At 36.8% G+C, this 20,632-nt stretch overlaps 1 protein-coding gene across 1 annotated transcript; it reads right to left on the reverse strand.

Moving 5' to 3' along the window:
• Positions 1-569: 569 nt before the first annotated feature.
• LOC107623987 (mini-chromosome maintenance complex-binding protein) lies at positions 570-4,760 on the reverse strand. The gene is made up of 14 exons (XM_016326405.2): positions 4,527-4,760; positions 4,299-4,412; positions 4,085-4,192; positions 3,838-3,960; positions 3,639-3,683; positions 3,137-3,250; positions 2,857-3,012; positions 2,599-2,676; positions 2,337-2,450; positions 1,970-2,172; positions 1,730-1,865; positions 1,296-1,523; positions 1,040-1,107; positions 570-932 (listed from the first exon to the last, which is right to left on the reverse strand). The coding sequence occupies exons 1-14, from the start codon at positions 4,692-4,694 to the stop codon at positions 818-820; spliced, it is 1,770 nt and encodes a 589-aa protein (XP_016181891.1). The 5' UTR covers positions 4,695-4,760; the 3' UTR covers positions 570-817.
• Positions 4,761-20,632: the final 15,872 nt, after the last annotated feature.

Below are 20,632 nucleotides of genomic sequence, written 5' to 3' on the forward strand. Positions count from 1 at the left end.
AATCATGTTATACCAGATGCATTAAATCGAATGTAGTTGCTTTAATTTACACCATTCTTGCTTCGATTTACACCATGCAATGCCTAATGCTGGCAAACAGAATTCATTAAGTTTGGTTTATATATTGGAAGACTAAATCGAATTAAATTCGATTTATATTAAAAAATGCTAAATCGAATTGATTAAATTCAATTTATATAGAAGGGTAAATCGAATTAATTTGCTTCGATTTATATAATTTCATGGTCAAATTCAGATATGCATGTAAAGTTATTACTTTTAGAATCATCATGTAATATTGAATGCCATTTCATTTCTTTATGTCATTTACCCAAGTTTTAGTAAGATAATATACTAACTAAAACAAGTGAGAAAACAGAAAAGGTTATTAATAAAACAAAGTTTACTAGGCGTAGTTTCCCACACCACATGCGACGGCTCCGCTGCACACCGTCTAAGGCCTTAATGATGATAGTTCCTCATCCTACGGATCTATTCCCATTTGACAATAACAAGTTAATTATGAATTTTCATGATAGTTTCTTGTGTCGGGGTACACAAACCTAGGCTTGATGGAATGCTCACATTGTCACATGTTATTACTATTACCATGAAATGGCCTTGTATTGCTTTTACTGCAATGCACAACTTATGGAACTCACTGTTTGATTCTTTCAATTATAATTCACATCCATGAGTTAAATTATGTAGTAGGTAACCAGAAGACAATTCTGGGAATCAAGATTCAAGACCACTAACTGCATCCATTTCGATCCCTGAATCTCTGGCTGAAATCAAGACATCTACACTCGACAACTCACTTTAGCCTCTCTTTCCGCAGTCTGTCCAGTTCCTTGACCATTTGCCAGTGTTCGAGGGACAGGCTAGTCTCCCCGAAGCTCAATGACATGAGACGGCTCATTGTTAACCATCTGTTGGAGAACAAGGGAGGTGAGGACGTGAGGTGTAAAGACTTAAGGACTAAGGAGTAGTGCAATAAACAACTGATCAAATAGGTTAACAACACACATTCACTAACCTGCTTAAATCTTGGGCATTCAAGCTCCGGTCTGCTTGTCTTGCTGCAACTAAATCATTTTCTACCACCTGAAGAAATCTCAAGTAAAGAGGAATACCTACATCAAGAACTCTAAGAGACAGATTCCACGTATGCGCAATTTGCAAATTTGTTACTTGCTAGCTAGCTAGGTTCGTACAAAGTGTAAGGCTAACAGCTCGAGTTAAACCCAAAAGGGCCCTTACTAATAAAACCTAGTAGTCAAAGTGGCTCATACCTGCTGCATTTCTGATTCAATGGAGTGTGGCAGTTGTCTAACAGTAGCCAAGTACCACCTCCAAGCTTCTAAAGCTTCTGCAGTCACAGCTTCAGAGCAATTGGCTGCAGAGGGCCGGAAAGGTACAATTACATCAGCTGGCAAGATATTTGATTTCCCCTCAGACAAAACTAACAGCTGTACATCAGTTGTCATATCCATTTTATAATACTTGAAATCATACTCCACCTGAAACAAATACCGAGTGTATGTCAGCATCTTTACTTTCAACTTGTGTTGTTAAAAATGATCAAGTTTATCCTTAAATCAGTGTATAGCGGTTCCTAGCAGTTGCAGAGTGCAGATATATTTATCTCAAAAGAGCATATCCATTGCAATAATAGTATCCATGATCATGTAGTAAGAGAGAACACCAAGATGAGCAAATAAAGTACCTTTTGCCACTCCACTAAATTATTCAGCAACCTTGCATTCTCTACACCCAAAGAGTTAAGGGTTCCAGCTTCTAACTTGGTCTCGTCAACAATCAAATGTGAACCTTCAGCTAGTTGCAAGGCTCCAGTTTCCAGTCTGGTGAATTAGAACTTAAAAGTAAATATCTATGTTGTATACCTGTATCCATTAATAAGAAATCCTAGCTTAGAACAACTACTAAAATATTAAAATGTGATCACCTGTTGATATCATAATTCTTTTTTGGCGCTAGTGAAGCAGTGTTCAAGTATTCCACTGTGAGGGGTATGCAATGTGTGAAAGGCATGAGGTTCTTGACAACAACGTTTAATTGGTTTCCAAATATAGATACAATTTCTTTGCTAAAACAGGTCAAGTTTAGTGAAAGCTTGCCCACGGCAAGAGAATCTACTCTACTATGCACCTGGCCAAAAACAACACATCATACAAATATTCTCAAGAAAGTAACGTGGGAGAATATAATTAAGTGCTATAAGACAAGAAAAGAGAAACACGTGAAACAATAACAACAAACAGAAAATTTACATTTTCATGAAATGTCTGAGAAATTATCATAGAATCGTGTACCTTGGATAGGAGATGTAGCAACATGAAATGAGCAGCCACATCATCATTTCCAAGAACAGCTGTGAGATGTCTAAGCAAAGCTTCCCTAATCCCTTTGACCATGTCCAACTTAGGCTGCGAGATCAAGCACATGATTTGTTCAGCAAGGAGTTTTCAATTAATGGAGCAAGTTAAGAGGCTAAGGATCCCAATACATTATGCTAATCACAAAAAGCCATTCATTCATACAGATGAAATAGCAAGGATATTGTAAAAAAGTTACCTCTATAATAGGGTTATTCTGAAGAAAGTCCTGAGCTGCAAGTTTTCTGTGAACAAAACAATGAAAGCGTGGTACTACCTGTGGCAGAGGGAATAATCAAAACGAATATGTTCAAAACCAAGTGCTTACTTGAGATAGAATAGTTACATAACAACCAAACTGATATATTGCTTGCTCCATGATCAAGTAGCCTTCGTGGAAAGATATAATGCTTCAATGTATATAAAATTTTCATCAAATCAGCACTACAATGCTTACCTTATTAGGTGGGAAATGGCGTAAAGGATCCTCACAAAATTCATTTGATAAATCATTATCTACATTGTCTTCTTGAATCTCTGGATCAGATGCAAGTATACCCACAAATTCGAAAATTTCATTCAGCTTCAATTCAGACTCCGGAGAATCATATACCTGGCATGATAAAGAGGAAAGTGAGGAACTAGAATTTTCTATGATTCCAGTGGGTCAAAAGCAACAAAATTAAACCCATGCCAACAAAATATACCTCATAAGATCTTCTGAGACAAAATCTTACCTTCACGAGACAATGAAGTGAATTCCCTTCAGGAACCGGCGCCAGACTAAAACTAGAGCTAGCAATCTCAGACTCTCGAGATTGAGAAGCAAGGGAAGGTTGTTCACCTTCTCTCTGTTAAAGAAACAGTAAGACCAGTTTTCAAAAGAATGACAACAGAAATTTTATGATTGAACCTAATATTACCTATTACATTACACGAGACAAATCAATTTTAACTCAACATATCTGTCAGTAGTTCAGTGTAACTTATAATCTATTGCTCCGTTGACTTGACATGTAACTGTATATCCAAATCTACGTGACAAGACTAGCTTAGATCACAAAAATCCTGGTTTCTATTAATTGAAACTGAATGCATACAACAAAAATCAAGAAATTTTTGAACAAACCATAATAAGCAGAGTGTAATATATACTTCATTCATATATGCTTCTTTTCGGTCAAATTATAATATTATATTCATAACAGAGATAGCTGAATTCGAACAAGCTTGTCGTACCATCTTTTTAGTACTAGGAGAACCTTGATCCTCTTCAGATGAGACCTGTAAATAAACAACACTGATCACTAAGAAAAATGATAAACACAAATGTATAGAAAGGTCTTTGTGCCAATCACTTGATACTCTAGTGCAGAGCAAGACATCAATAGGAAACAAAGCAGAAACAATGAGATAATAAAAACATCAATACACATACGGTCATATCAGAACACTCGGCTTCTGCTCTTGGGCGCTTTTCTCTTTGCTCGGATGTCCAACCCATACATTGATCAGTAACTGCTTCAGATGAAATTTGAGCCCATGAATTCAATCCAGGAACCTAAGAATTATATCCAAATAGAAGGAAAAACAAAACCGTTAATCATTAAAGAAGCTAACCTTTAAGGAAGCCATTGCTCACAAGACAAACATTCAACATGAGATATAGAGTGAGGACACCTCACCGGAACACAGTAAAGTAGACGACGTTCCCAAATTCGCGTATCTGCGGAGGGACCAATGGGGAATTGAGAAACATCCATGAACTTGTTGGTCCTCCACACGGCTCCATCCTTCCATAGTAAAAGCAAGATTGGATTTTTGTCAAATTTAGGCGAGTTAATCCTCACAATTCGAACATATAAGCTAAAAAAATAAGAAACTAAAAAGATGAAAAACCTTGTAAGCGCCAACATAAAATTCATTTCCAAGCATGTCCTGTATCATCCCACGAAAACGAACTAGAGTATTGGGTTTTATCCATCTCATAGAGGCAGGAGTAAGAACTGGAACCTAAGAGCACAAACACGAAACTCAGCCCAAGATCGACGCCAGAATTATTGTTACTACATTTTACATAATAGCGTTTTGGATTTTGGGTTCAAGGGAAGTGGACGAAGATATTACCTGAAAGTGGTGAGACTGGTCGAAGAGGAAGTTGGTGAAGAGGTCCATGGCGCCCCAATCGCCGCTGTTGAAGGAGGAGGGGTCGGAAACGGAGGCCATGGCTTTCTCGAAGGTGGATCTGACCGCACCCAATGGGTTCGACAGAAAATCGTACTGCGGTCCACCCATGGTTGAATCGATTGCTGTGTCTCTTTCACTGTCTTCTTCTCTGTCTCGCGCGTTGCAATGGAGATCTCAATGGATGGCGATTCCCGCCATATGTATCTCTTGTAGGTCATTTTTTCCCGCCAAATCTTCTTGGGCCGTTCTTTCCCGCCATTTGTTGGCCCTATCTCTTAAAGCTTTTTTTAAACGCTAATATTTATTAGGGTGGCAAAACGGGTCGAGCCCGTCGGGCCGATCCGCTAAACCCGCTAAAAAAGGCGGGTCGGGCTAGGATTTGGAGCCCGCCAAATTTAAAAAACCCGCACCGCCAAATTGGCGGGTTTTGGCAGGGCGGGGCGGGCCGGTCCGTCGGGCCGAAGGTTTTTATTTTTCTTTTTTTTAATTAAATAAAAGAGTGATTACTATTATAAAATTAATAATTATAGAATTTTTTAAACACTTTTTTTTATTTTTTTGTTTTTATTCTTCTTTTAGTTACTAACTTTATTTATTTTATTTTACGATTTCGTATATATACTCAAATTATGTGACTTATTTTTTAAAATAAAGATAATTCTATTGACAATTATTATTTTGAACAATTTTATTGAAGTTAAAAATTAAAAAAATAGTAAAAAAATTATATTATAATTTGACTATTTTTTATTTGTATTTAATTTTTTAATTATTATTTTTTGGTTAATTTTAATGAATTTTATTTTTCAAAAACTAAAAAAAAAGAGTGAAGCGGGCTAGCCCGCCAACCCGCCAATCCGCCATAAAGCGGGGCGGGCTAGCATTTTGAACCCATTTTAATTGGCGGGCCCGCCCCGTTTATGAGGCGGGCCTAGGCGGGGCGGGGCGGACCGGCCCGCTTTGCCACCCCTAATATTTATTATTAGGGTTGACAACAAAAATTATATATTTTGTATTAATTATCTCACTAATAATATCAGTAAATTGTCATAAATATTGGTCAAGTTTAACTTATGTTGTAATTAGGGGTGGCAAAGCGGGTCGGCCCATCCCAACCCATCTAGACCTACCCTATAAACAGGGTGGGCCGGCCCATCCGTCAACTAAAACGGATTCAAAATGTTAGCCCGTCCCGCTTTATGGCGGATTAGCGAGCTAACCCATTTGACTCTTTTTTTTTAAAAATAAAATTCATTAAAATTGACTAAACATAATAATTAAAAAATCAAATACAAATAAAAAATAGTCAAATTATAATATAATTTTTTTACTATCTTTTTTTTTTAATTTTTAACTTCAATAAAATTGTTCAAAATAATATTTGTCAATAGAACTATCTTTATTTTAAAAAAATAAGTCATATAATTCGAATAAATATACGAAATTATAAAATAAAATAAATAAAGTTAATAACTAAAAGAAGAATAAAAACAAAAACAAAAAAAGCGTTTGAAAATTTTATAATTATTAATTTTATAATAGTAATTATTCTTTTTTTTAATAAAAAAAAGAAAAATAAAAATCTTTGACCCGGCGGACCGGCCCGCCCCGCCCACCAAAACCGCCAATTTGGCAGTGCGGTTTGGCGAATTTTTTTAATTTAGCGGGCTCCAAATTCTAGCCCGACCCGCACTTTTTAGCGGGTTGAGCGGGTCAACCCGACAGGTTCAACCCGTTATGCCACCCCTAGTTGTAATTATCTATTGAATTTTCAAAAAACTAAAAAAATTCTAAGATTTTGAAAACAACAATTTTTATTATAAACAAAATTTTGAGGCATGGCTCTTATAATTTTGAAAGATAAAAAAACATTTAACATTACATTCTTCGATAAATATATTTTAGGGTAAAGTACTAAATTAGCACCCTACGATTTGGGCGTAATTCTTTTTTGATTTTTAAAGTTTAAAGCGTTCTATTTGAATCCAAAAAAGTTTTATTTAACTTTAATGTCTACCATGAGGTCAAAGTTAAATAATTAACGGAATAATGTCTTGCATAATAGCAGTATAATAACAAGATCGATAATCTGGAGAACAAGTATAAGTTCTAGAGGCACAAAATCAACTGTGGATACATCAATACATTTATTTATTATTCTCTTTAGTTTTATAGAAAATATTTCATTTAAATTGTAAGAAGAATGATAAATAAATGTATTGATGCATTCACGATTGATTTTGTGTCTCTGAATCTTGTACTTGTTCTCCAGATTATCGATCTTTTTCTTGTATTATTGACATGTAAGATATTTCGTTATTTATTTAACTTTGACCTCACAATGAGACTACATTGAAGTTAAATGAATTTTTTTTAGATTCAAATAGGACACTTTAAACCTTAAAGACAAAAACAAATTACACCCAAATATTAGGGACCAATTTAATACTTTATAATGACCAAATTACTTATCATTCATCTAACAATATTTTTACAAAAATATTTGGAAGACATTAGGAATGGTAATGAAATAGAGTGAGACGAGTATTTAAATATTCATACTTGTTGTGAACACTTATACATTGTTTCATTTTCGGTTCTATTACTCACGAACAAAAACTTATAACATGAAAATAAACAAATTAAAATGAACTAATCAATAAAATTCCAAACGTGATTAAGACTTAAAAAATATAATTAAGTGTAAAGATAATCTTAATTATTCACAACAACATATAGTACATAGAAATAAATATGCCTTACACATAAATAACACACTATACACACGGGTGGGGGAGAGACGGATAATGGCATATGGATGTCATTATACAAATACATGTATATCTAGCCTATATCCAAACAAAAATAAATAGATCTTACCCAAATTTATTCCATATTCAATCAATCATTGAAAATACTCGCTTGTTTAAGGAAGGACAGGCGAATTGATCCGAATTGTCATCTTTAGGGAGACAATAAAACACATCTCACAATAACAAAAAATTACCTTATTTTATATTTATTAGTTGTAGTTAAATTAAATACATAATATTAAATATAATAAATACACCGGGAATTCCTATCCAATTCGATTAGTAAACTGATGATTCTAGAGCAAATCCATCTCAATAATTATGAGTATTACATATATAAAATATTAAATATAAAATATTAAATTAAATAAAATAATTTATTATTATTATTTTTTTAACATTATTATATTTTTAATAGATTATAATCTTCCTATATAACATGACAAGCGACTGATAATTTTGCTTATATTTGACTTGAATGGGAATCAATACCAAATATTTATTTTTTTTTTTACTAAAAATATTCACTTCTAGCATTTTTTTTATTTTATTATAAATTACTATTTAATATTACACCTTAGTCTTTGATATGGAATAATAAAAATCGACTCTTTATCTATTTTTACGAAAAACAATGCGTCTCTTTACAAAAAAGTGAGATACTTTGACCTCAATATTATTATTTTAGGACAATACGATCTGTTAAAATCCATCGGTTACATAATAACGAGTAATGGATATTAGTTTTGTAGTAGTTTCATTTGTACTTTAAAATCTCACAAAAAATTTTTCAACAATAAGACTAACTACTACCATGACTATTACTACGTTTTTCATTCTCATCATTATAACTTCTACCTCTTTTATTTCTATTTTGCAATGATACTATTTCGTTGTCATTATCTCTTTTACCAACATCAACACCAACACTAACACCAACACCATCAACATCACCATTCTCTTATGTCATTTCTTATTCAATGTTATTTTTCATTTTTGAAAAATGTTCGTACTGCAATCAATTTTTCTTCTTGTTATCGAATTGCTACATCACTCCTAGCAATGATTGTTTTCCACGTAACTTTCAAAAATAAACTTATTATAGTTTGTGGGAGAGGGCTTTAAAACCCATAGATATTACAAATAAAACTTTCACAAAATTAATTTTTCTTACTATTTAACGAATTTTTTAACAAATGATTTATATTATCTTAAAATAATAAAGTTGGGGCCAATCTATCATTTTTTTTTTGTAAAGGATCGTGTCGTCCTTCGTGAAAACTGATAGAGACCAAATTGAGTCTTTACTCCCCTGATATGCATAAAAATGTGTGAAAAAAAAGTCCTAATGATGCATGAACATTATTCATATCTTTTCTATATGATTTATATAGTGATTCGTTGATTTACTAAAAGATTTAAGTAATTTACACTTTATTAGATGCTACTTCGAGTTATTGTTGCATTGTGTTGATTGCAGATAGCATTCGAGCAAAAGATGGGGCTCTTATTCTCTTCTCTTTTTCTAACTTTTATAGTTTATACTTTTTACACTTTAAGATTTTTTCTACACAATGAGCAACTAAACCTCCATTGTTAAGGTTAGAAGCTCTGTTTATTTTGATAGATTAACACTATTGTTCTCCTATTTTTTATTTATGCATTAATTTTTATTAAATAATTAGTTTCGTTCTTCATTCTAAGGATTAGAATATATTGGAAAATAACTCTAATATAAATTGAATCCCTTTGAATCTTGAAAAAGTTACATCATTGGAATTAAAACTTGAAACTATTTTTTCATAATTCTTTAATCATATAGATTTAATGTGATACATGATATATAATCAGATTATTTCTAGGTTCTTAAGAATTGTGTGGCCCTTAACTCGAGTTTGAACTTAACCTTTTAATACAATTAATTGATCATGGAATTGACAGTTGATTAGGTTAGAAGAGATTGGATTGCCAAGGAATTGAAATTCAATCACCCAGGGTTTAGTGATGACTTGCATCATTTACCCTTTTTACCTATGCGAGAGGACCATAAAAAGAGCACATATTCATTGTTTCAATGTTTCATGAACTAAATGATAACTATTATGGTACATTACTTTGAAATTGGTTTGTGCTGAATTTTGTAGAAAATGATAGAAAAAGAAGCAATAAAAGCACTAATAGTGGAAGCACACTTTCAAGGTGGCAAAAGAGTTGGAGACAAACTCATAGAGAAGCAAAGAGGATTTGCAACCCTGACCTCTTTACACTCAAACAAGAATAACTCGAGCTATAAAGCTCCAAATGAGGTGATCTTAGTGCCATTGGAAAGTAGACTTCCAGAGCTTTCCAACCATATATAACACTCTATAGTGGACACTAGATTTGAGGGTGAAAATTGCAATTTTTTCAAGCACTGCGTACTCGGCGTGGCACGCCAAAACCTAGGCGTGGCACGCTGGGCCAAAATTCCAGCAAGCCTGCCATACTGACCTCTTCACCTTCAAAAGATCATAACTTGGGCTAGAGAAGTCCAAATGACATGCTTCTAGCGGCGTTGGAAAGCTGAGATCCAGAGCTTTCCAATGATATATAATAGTCTATAGTGGGTATTTAATTTGGGGACCCAAACAGATCAATACTTCAGCGTGCAAGATTTCCCAAACCTTCACAAGCCCAAAATGCCACTTAAATGACACTCCACATTGGGCCACTTCTAATACTCCAATTCCTTCATTTATTCTTCAATATTTCAAGCTTCTATGAGGGGAATTAGAAGTTCACAAGTCCAAGTCAAGTCACAATTAACAATCAATCAAGGCCACAAGAATCATCTAGAAGTAATTAGAAAATTTGCATTTGATTGTAATTTCATTTGAATTTGTAATTTAGGTAGCTTATAAATAGGACCTTAGATTCATCAATTCACACACACCATAGAGGGGTGGAGGTGACTCCACTCCCCTTTCACTCTCATTCTCTTCTCTTCTTCCATTTCTTTCATATACACTTTTGTAAATATTTAGTTATGAGTTTTTAATTTCCAACATTGGGAAAGAGAGCTCTATTGTTTTTCAATGGATTAATTTATTTTTATTCTTCTTCTTCTCTTCATATCTCTTTGATTTACTTGAAGGATTTTCGTTCTTCATGCTTAGCATTCAATTATCTTGGAAAAGAGATTGAATGCAATTGGGTTTTATGGGAACCTTGGAAGAGGAAACATAAAACCATGCTTGAAAATCCTTCTCACACTTGAGTAGATTTGGGTTTTGGTGTTTGGATATGGTGACATATAATCCTCCCTCTACTTGAATCTATGAGGATGTGTGGTATAATTAGGGACCATTCTTCATCTCTTCTCATGAGCAATTAGACCAAGGAATTGGCTATTGATCAAGATTTGAGAGATTAAATTACCAAGGAATTGGAATTCAATCAATCATGATTGCCAAGAGATCAATGAGTTGCATGATTGAAGATGAGATGAAAACTATTGATCCTAAGAATGCAATATCTCTTGATCCCAATGTTAATTTCATTCTTAATTCTTGTTATTTACTTTTTGTCTTTAATTCTTGTCATTTACTTATGCACATTTATGGCTTTATTTACTTTTGCACATTTGTGCCTTCCAAGTGTTTGTAGAAATGCTTCACTTGGTTTTACTTTCTAGTCATTTACTTTCTTGTACTTTACTTTCTTGTACTTTCCATTCCTTGCAATTTACATTCTTGTACTTTAATTTTCAGCACTTTAATTTCTTGTCATTTACATTCCTTGCACTTTATTGCTTTCCTTTACTTTTATGTCATTTACATTTTCTTGTTGCTTATCACCCAATTATGAATCGTCTAACTAGAATAATTAATCAACTATTGCTTGCTTAATCCGTTAATCCTTGTGGGATCGACCTCACTCTTTGTGAGTTTTATTACTTGATACGACCCAGTGCACTTGTCGGTAGTTAAAACGGAAGAAGTAATTTTTTTTCCGTATCATTTACCATGAATTAAATCTTTGCATGATCAAGATAGATGACAAGAATTGTTGATCTGTAAATCTAAATATCTCCAAAGCCTTAACTCTCTTCTCATATTATTTTCTTCACATATCTACTGTTTGCTTCCTTTAATTCATTGTCTTTTATGCAATTTGCTATTCAAAACCCTCAATTTCACTTGTCTAACTAGAATAGTCAGTCAATCATTACTTGCTTAATCCGTTAATCCTCGTGGGAATGATAACCCACTCACTGTGGTATTACTTGATACGATCCGGTGAACTTGCTGGTAGTTTGTGGTTTGTAAAATTCGCATAAAGTTTTTTGTGTCGTTGTTGGAGATTAACTGTGATTAGCAAGTACCAATTGATTGATTACCTAGATTAGATATTTTCTTTATTTTCTTTTATTTTATTTTTTGCCACTTTACTTTTAGTTTATTTTCCTTATTTTCAAGTGATTTTATTGGGATTCTCTTCACTATGACATTGAGAATCCCAATTTTTCTTGTTTTCTGATTGTTTATATAGGAAAACATGGATAAAGAACCTCTTCTGTACGATCTCAAAATTGAAAGTACTTGTAGGAGACACAGACCACAAGTCAGAGCTCAGAGAGCTACAGAAAATATCAGGGATGAATTGGAAGAGAAAATTGAAGTCAGTGTGATAAACAACAATAAACATGCTATTGTCAACAACCCCAATATTATACCCCGCCTGTTAGGAGAACTCTGGGATCATATACTAACTCCAATCTTGGGAATTGTATGGAAAGCATTGTACCACTGGTTGTGATGCCAACAATTTTGAGTTGAAACCTCAACTCATCACTTTGGTCCAGCAGAATTGTCAGTTTAGTGGAAGCCCTCAGGAAGATCCCAACTTATTCATCTCTAATTTTCCGAGGATCTATGATACAGTCAAGACGAATAGGGTTCATGTTGATGTTTACTGGTTGTTGTTATTCCCATTTGCTATGAGGGACCGAGCCAGTCAATGGCTTGAAATACAACTTAAGGAAAGTATAGCAAGTTGGGATGATTTGGTCAGTAAGTTCTTAACAAAATTCTTCTGCCTCAGAGGTTAACTAAGTTGAGGACGGATATGCAGACTTTCAGACAGCTAGATGGCGAGTTTCTTTATAAAGCTTGGGAGAGGTACAAGGCTATGGTGAGAAAGTGCCCTCTAGATATGTTCTCAGACTTGGTACAGTTACAAATCTTTTATGATGGAATCACTCAGGCTTCGAAACTCTCATTGGATAATTCTGCAAGAGGTTTTTTGCACATGAAGACCACTGATGAGGCCATGGATTTGATAGAGATGGTGGCTAATAATGAGTACTTGTATTCTTCAGAAAGAACCATGAGGAAGGGAGTTATGAAATTGGATGCCTTAGATGCTATTCTTGCTCAAAACAAAGCCATGTCTTAGCAGATTAATGCCATCACTCAACACTTGGGAGGCATATAAGTTTCAGCTGTAAATACCCAAGACGTTTCATATGACATGAGTAGTAGAGTATCTCAATTTGGAATCTATGACTATGAGCAACCTCCTTTAGAATAGGTTAATTCTATGGATAATTCTTTAAGACCACCTAACAATGATCCCTTTTCTAAAACCTACAATCTGGAATGGAGAAATCACCCTAATTTTGGCTAGAAAAATCAGAACTAAAGGCAACCCAATTTCAACAACAACAACTTCTACCAGAACACTTTAACCATCAGTACCAACCTTCTCAACCATACTTTTGCGTGGTGTGTGTGAAGTGAGAGTGACGCGTACGCGTCGTTGACACGTACGCGTGGCCCAAATTTTGCCTAACGCATGACAGCCACACGATTCCAGCCCAACATTCTAGACGTTGGATTGTGACGTCGATTTTGAGTCGATGCCCATGCGTGGCCCATGCGCACGCGTGGGGTATTTTTTTTAATGCAGTATGCAGGTGGTGCACAAATTATGAATCACACTTTTCACAACTCGTACCACTGACCAGCAAGTGCACTGGGTTGTCCAAGTAATACCTCACGTGAGTAAGGGTCGAATCCCACGGAAATTGTTGGTTTGAAGCAATCTATGGTTATCTTGTAAATCTTAGTCAGGAAGTCAATTATGTTTATCAGTTGAATTGCAAATAACCAAGAGAGCATGAATTAAAAGTTACTTGTTATGCAGTAATGGAGAATATGTTGGAGTTTTGGAGATGCTTTGTCTTCTGAATCTCTGCTTTCCTCTGTCTTCTTGTTCATGCACGCACGTCCTCCTATGGCAAGCTGTGTGTTGGTGGATCACCGTTGTCAATGGCTACCTTCCATCCTTCCAGTGAAAACTACGCTCACGCGCTCTGTCACAGCATGGCTAATCACCGGTTGGTTCTCGATCCGGTTGGAATAGAATCCCTTGATTCCTTTGCGTTTGTCACTAACGCCCAGCCTTCAGGAGTTTGAAGCTCGTCACAGTCATTCAATCCTTGAATCCTACTCGGAATACCACAGACAAGGTTTAGACTTTCCGGATTCTCATGAATGCCGCCATCAATTCTAGCTTATACCACGAAGATTCTGATTAAGAGATCTAAGAGATACTCATTCAATCTGATATAGAACGGAGGTGGTTGTCAGGCACACGTTCATGGTTTGAAGAAGGTGATGAATGTCACGGATCATCACCTTCATCACAGTTAAGCGCGAATGAACATCTTAGATAGGAACAAGCGTGTTTGAATGGAAAACAGAAATACTTGCATTAATTCATCAAGACACAGCAGAGCTCTTCACCCCCAACAATGGAGTTTAGAGACTCATGCCGTCAAAGAGTACAAAGTTTAGATCTAAAATGTCATGAGATACAAAATAAGTCTCTAAAAGTTGTTTAAATACTAAACTAGTAGCCTAGGTTTACAAAAAGTGAGTAGACTATGATGGATGATGCAGAGATCCACTTATGGGGCCCACTTGGTGTGTGCTGGGGCTGAGATTTAAGCAAGTCACGTGCAGAGGCCATTTGAGGAGTTGAACGCCAGTTTATGTGCCAGTTTGGGCGTTCAACTCCAGCTTTTGATCCTTTTCTGGCGCTGGACGCCAGAATTAGGCAGAGAACTGGCGTTGAACGCCAGTTTACATCGTCTATCCTTGTGCAAAGTATAGACTATTATATATTTCTGGAAAGCCCTGTATGTCTACTTTCCAACGCAATTGGAAGCATGCCATTTCGAGTTCTGTAGCTCCAGAAAATCTACTTTGAGTGCAGGGAGGTCAGAATCCAACAGCATCAGCAGTCCTTTTTCAGCCTGAATCAGATTTTTGCTCAGCTCCTTCAATTTCAGCCAGAAATATACTTGAAATTACAGAAAAACACACAACTCATAGTAAAGTCCAGAAATATGAATTTTTCCTAAAAACTAATGAAAATAGACTAAAAACTAGCTAGAACATACTCAAAACTATATGAAATTAACCCCAAAAAGCGTATAAAATATCCGCTCATCACAACACCAAACTTAAACTGTTGCTTGTCCTCAAGCAACTAGACAAATAAAATAGAAGACTAATAGGTTGAGAAGCAATAATATCTCAGAGTTTTTGAGTGAAGCTCAGATTCAAATTAGATGAGTGGGGCTAGTAGCTTTTTGCTTCTGAACAGTTTTGGCATCTCACTTTATCCATTGAAGCTCAGAGTGATTGACATCTATAGGAACTTAGAATTCAGATAGTGTTATTGATTCTCTTAGTTCAGTGTGATGATTCTTGAACACAGCTTCTTTATGAGTCTTGGCCGTGGCCCTAAGCACTTTGTTTTCCAGTATTACCACCGGATACATAAATGCCACAGACACATAATTGGGTGAACCTTTCAGATTGTGACTCAGCTTTGCTAAAGTCCCCAATTAGAGGTGTCCAGGGTTCTTAAGCACACTCTTCTTTTTGCCTTGGACCTTGACTTTAACCGCTCAGTCTCAAGTTTTCACTTGACACCTTCACGCCACAAGCACATGGTTAGGAACAGCTTGGTTTAGCCGCTTAGACCAGGATTTTATTCCTTTAGGCCCTCCTATCCACTGATGCTCAAAGCCTTGGGATCCTTTTTATTTGCCCTTGCCTTTTGGTTTTAAGGGTTATTGGCTTTTTGCTCTTGCCTCTTGGTTTTAAGAGCTTTTGGCTTTTTTTGCTTGCATTTTCTTTTTCTTTCTATTATATTTTTTTTTCGCCTATTTTATTATATATATATATATTTTTTTTTCTGCAAGCTTTGTTCTTTGCTGCTTTTTCTTGCTTCAAGAATCATTTTTATGATTTTTCAGATTATCAATAACATGTCTCATGTTCATCATTCTTTCAAGAGCCAACATATTTAACAGTCTTAAACAACAAATTCAAAAGACATGCACTGTTCAAGCATTCATTCAGAAGACAGAAAGCATTGCCACCACATGTTACTAATTAGAATTTTTCTTATTAAAAACTCGAAATTTTATTGCCTCTTATTCAAAAGATCTACTATTTTATTCATGTTTGCTGATGATGAGAAAAATAGACTATAACTTAATTGGGGATAAAATCAAACTAGACACTAATTACTACTAATGATCATGTAATGAAGACACAAACATAGATAAGCACTTAACATAGAGAAAACGAAAAACAGAGAAAGTAAGAACAAGGAACGAGTCCACCTTAGTGATGATGGCATTTCCTTCTTGAGGCACCAATGATGTTCTTGAGCTCTTTTATGTCTCTTCCTTGCCTTTGTGGCTTGATTCCTAGTGATTTTTGGTATTTCTATCCTCAGTTGCTTCCAATAATTATATGGAGGGAAGTGCATCCCCTGAGGTATCTCTTGATTTGCAGCCACATGTTCTACCACTGAGCTATAGATCCTTCACATAATTGTTTTACCACACCAAACTTAGAATGTTGCTCGCCCTCGAGTAAAAGAAGAGGGAATAGATGAAGAAGAAGATGTGAAAAAAAAACTAGGATTATGAGGAGGGAAGGTGGGGATCCTGTGGGGTCCACAGATCTTGAAATGATCCTGTGAGGTCCACAGATCTTGAGGTGTCAAGGCATTTACATCCCTGCACCAATTTAGGCATGCAAAATGCCCTTGCACACAACTCTGGGCGTTCAGCGCCAGGTTGGTGACCATTTTGGGCGTTCAACGCCCATTTACTAGCCATTTTTGGCGTTGAACGCCAGAACCATGCTTGTTCTGGGCGTTCAGCGCCAGGATGTTGCCCATTTTGGGCGTTCAGCGCCAGAACCATGCTCTGTTCTGGCGTTGAACGCCAGACAGGTGCTTCCTCCAGGGTGTGATTTTTCTTCTGCTGTTTTTGATTCCGTTTTCAATTTTTAATATTTATTTTGTGACTCCGCATGATCATGAACCTAATAAAACATGAAAAACCATGAAAATAAATAAAAATTGGGTTGCCTCCCAACAAGCGCTTCTTTAATGTCCTTAGCTGGACCTTGCTGAGCTTTTAATCTAGCTTCAGCCTTGAGCATTCTTGCTCAATGTTGCCTTCAAGATAATGCTTGATTCTCTGTTCATTGACAATGAACTTCTTATCAGAATCAATATCTTGAAGCTCCACATAACCATATGGTGATACACTTGTAATCACGTATGGTCCCCTCCACCGGGATTTCAGTTTCCCGGGGAATAGCCTGAGTCTAGAGTTAAACAACAGAACCTTCTGTCCTGGTTCAAAGATTCTAGATGACAGCTTTCTGTCATGCCACTTTTTTTATTTTTCTTTATATAGCTTGGCATTTTCGAAAGCTGTGAATCTGAATTCCTCTAGCTCATTTAGCTGGAGCAATCATTTTTCTCCTGCTAATTTGGCATCAAAGTTTAGGAATCTGGTTGCCCAGTAGGCCTTATGTTCCAGTTCCACGGGCAGGTGACATGCCTTACCATACACGAGTTGGTATGGAGAGGTCCCTATAGGGGTCTTGAATGCTGTTCTGTAAGCCCACAGAGCATCATCCAAGCTCCGTGCCAAATCCTTTCTACGGGTATTTACTGTCCGTTCCAGGATTCTCTTTAATTCTTTGTTAGAGACTTCAGCTTGCCCATTAGTTTGTGGATGATATGGAGTAGCCACCTTATGGCGAATTCCATACCGAACCATGGCAGAGTAAAGCTGTTTATTGCAGAAGTGAGTGCCCCCATCACTGATTAGTACTCTCAGGACACCAAACCTACTAAAGATATGTTTCTGGAGGAACTTCAGCACTGTTTTAGTATCATTGGTGGGTGTGGCAATGGCCTCAACCCATTTTGATACATAGTCAACTGCCACCAGAATATAGGTGTTTGAGTATGATGGTGGGAAAGGTCCCATGAAGTCAATTCCCCATACATCAAAAAACTCAATTTCCAAGATTCCTTGTTGAGGCATGGCGTAACCATGAGGCAGATTACCAGCTCTTTGGCAACTGTCACAGTTACGTACAAACTCTCGGGAATCTTTATAGAGTGTGGGCCAATAGAAGCCACATTGGAGGACCTTGGTGGCTGTTCGCTCACCTCCGAAATGGCCTCCATATTGTGATCCATGGCAATGCCATAGGATCCTCTGTGCCTCTTCTCTAGGCACACACCTACGGATTATTCCGTCTGCACATCTCTTAAAGAGATAGGGTTCATCCCACAAGTAATACTTTGCATCAGTAATTAATTTCTTCTTTTGTACCCTGTTGTACTCCTTGGGTATGAACCTTGCAGCTTTATAGTTTGCAATATCGGCAAACCATGGTGCTTCCTGAATGGCAAATAAATGCTCATCAGGGAACGTCTCAGAGATCTCAAGAAAGGGGAGGGACATCCCTTCCACTGGCTCTATCCGGGACAGATGATCAGCCACTTGGTTCTCTGTCCCTTTTCTGTCTCTTATTTCTATATCAAACTCTTGCAGAAGCAATACCCATCTGATGAGCCTGGGTTTTGAATCCTGCTTTGTGAGTAGATATTTAAGAGCAGCATGGTCAGTATACACAATCACTTTTGATCCTACTAAGTATGATCTGAACTTGTCAATGGCGTAAACCACTGCAAGTAATTCTTTTTCTGTGGTTGTGTAATTTTTCTGGGCATCATTTAGAACGCGACTGGCATAATAAATGACATGCAGAAGCTTGTCATGCCTCTGTCCCAATACTGCACCAATGGCATGATCACTGGCATCACACATTAGCTCAAATGGTAACGTCCAGACTGGTGCAGAAATGACTGGTGCTGTGACCAGCTTAGCTTTCAGCGTTTCAAACGCCTGCAGGCACTCTGTGTCAAACACAAATGGCGTGTTAGCAGCTAGCAGATTGCTTAGAGGTTTTGCGATTTTTGAAAAATCTTTTATAAACCTCCTATAGAATCCTGCATGCCCCAGAAAGCTTCTGATTGCCTTAACATTGGCAGGTGGTGGTAATTTTTCAATTACCTCTATTTTTGCTTGATCCACCTCTATTCCCTTGTTTGAGATTTTATGCCCAAGAACAATTCCTTCAGTCACCATGAAGTGACACTTTTCCCAGTTTAAAACTAGGTTGGTCTCTTGGCATCTTTTCAGAACAAGTTTCAGGTGATCAAGACAGGAGCTGAATGAGTCTCCATATACTGAGAAGTCATCCATGAAAACTTCCAGAAATTTTTCCACCATATCAGAGAAAATAGAGAGCATGCATCTCTGGAAGGTTGCAGGCGCATTACATAGCCCAAATGGCATCCTTCTATAAGCAAACACTCCGGATGGACATGTGAATGCTGTTTTCTCTTGATCCTGGGGATCTACTGCAATCTGGTTATAGCCTGAGTAGCCATCCAAAAAGCAGTAATAATCATGACCTGCTAGTCTTTCTAGCATCTGGTCTATGAATGGTAAAGGAAAATGATCCTTTCTGGTGGCTGTATTGAGCCTTCTATAGTCAATACACATGCGCCACCCTGTAACTGTTCTTGTAGGAACCAGTTCATTTTTTTCATTATGAATCACTGTCATGCCTCCCTTTTTTGGGACGACTTGGACAGGGCTCACCCAGGGGCTATCAGAAATAGGATAAATAATCCCAGCCTCTAGTAGTTTGGTGACCTCTTTCTGCACTACTTCTTTCATGGCTGGATTTAGCCGCCTCTGTGGTTGAACCACTAGTTTGGCATTATCCTCCAATAAGATTTTGTGCATGCATCTAGCTGGGCTTATGCCCTTAAGGTCACCTATGGACCACCCAAGAGCTGTCTTGTGTGTCCTTAGCACTTGAATAAGTGCTTCCTCTTCCTGTGAATTTAAAGCAGAACTTATGATCACTGGAAAAGTGTCACCTTCTCCCAGAAATGCATATTTCAAGGATGGTGGTAATGGCTTGAGCTCGGGTTTAGGAGGTTTTTCCTCTTTCAGAAGAAATTTCAGAGGCTCATTCATGTCCTCTGAATCCTCCGAATCAGGCTGAACATCTTTAAAGATGTTTTCCAACTCTGATTCGAGACTCTCAGCCATGTTGATCTCCTCTACCAATGAGTCAATAGGATCAACTTTCATGCAGTCTGTTGATGTGTCTGGATGCTGCATGGCTTTGACAGCGTTCAACTTAAACTCATCATCATTGACTCTCAGGATTATTTCCCCCTGTTGGACGTCAATGAGGGATCGTCCAGTTGCTAGGAAGGGTCTTCCTAGAATGAGAGTAGCACTCTTGTGCTCCTCCATTTCCAGCACAACAAAGTCAGTGGGAAAGGCGAATGGCCCAACTCTAACAATCATGTCTTCAATCACGCCTGATGGGTAATTAGTGGAACCATCAGCAAGTTGGAGACATATCCGGGTTGGTTTAACTTCTTCAGTTAAGCCAAGCTTTCTGATAGTGGATGCAGGTATTAGGTTGATGCTTGCCCTAAGATCGCATAAAGCTGTCTTGGTGCAATTACCTTCTAATATGCATGGTATCAGAAAACTCCCAGGGTCTTTAAGCTTTTCAGGAAAGCTCTTTAGAATGACTGCACTGCATTCTTCAGTGAGGAGAACTCTTTCTGTTTCTCTCCAATCCTTTTTATGACTCAAGATCTCTTTCATGAACTTGGCATAAGAAGGTATTTGCTCAAGTGCTTCTGCAAATGGAATCTTTATTTCAAGAGTCCTGAGATAATCTGCAAAGCGAGCAAATTGCTTATCCTGCTCCTCTTTCCGGAGTTTTTGAGGATAAGGTATCTTGGCTTTATATTCTTCAA

The sequence above is a fragment of the Arachis ipaensis genome, chromosome B10 (genome assembly GCF_059453495.1).
Source record: "Arachis ipaensis isolate K30076 ecotype BB chromosome B10, ASM5945349v1, whole genome shotgun sequence".
Taxonomy (NCBI): domain Eukaryota; kingdom Viridiplantae; phylum Streptophyta; class Magnoliopsida; order Fabales; family Fabaceae; genus Arachis; species Arachis ipaensis.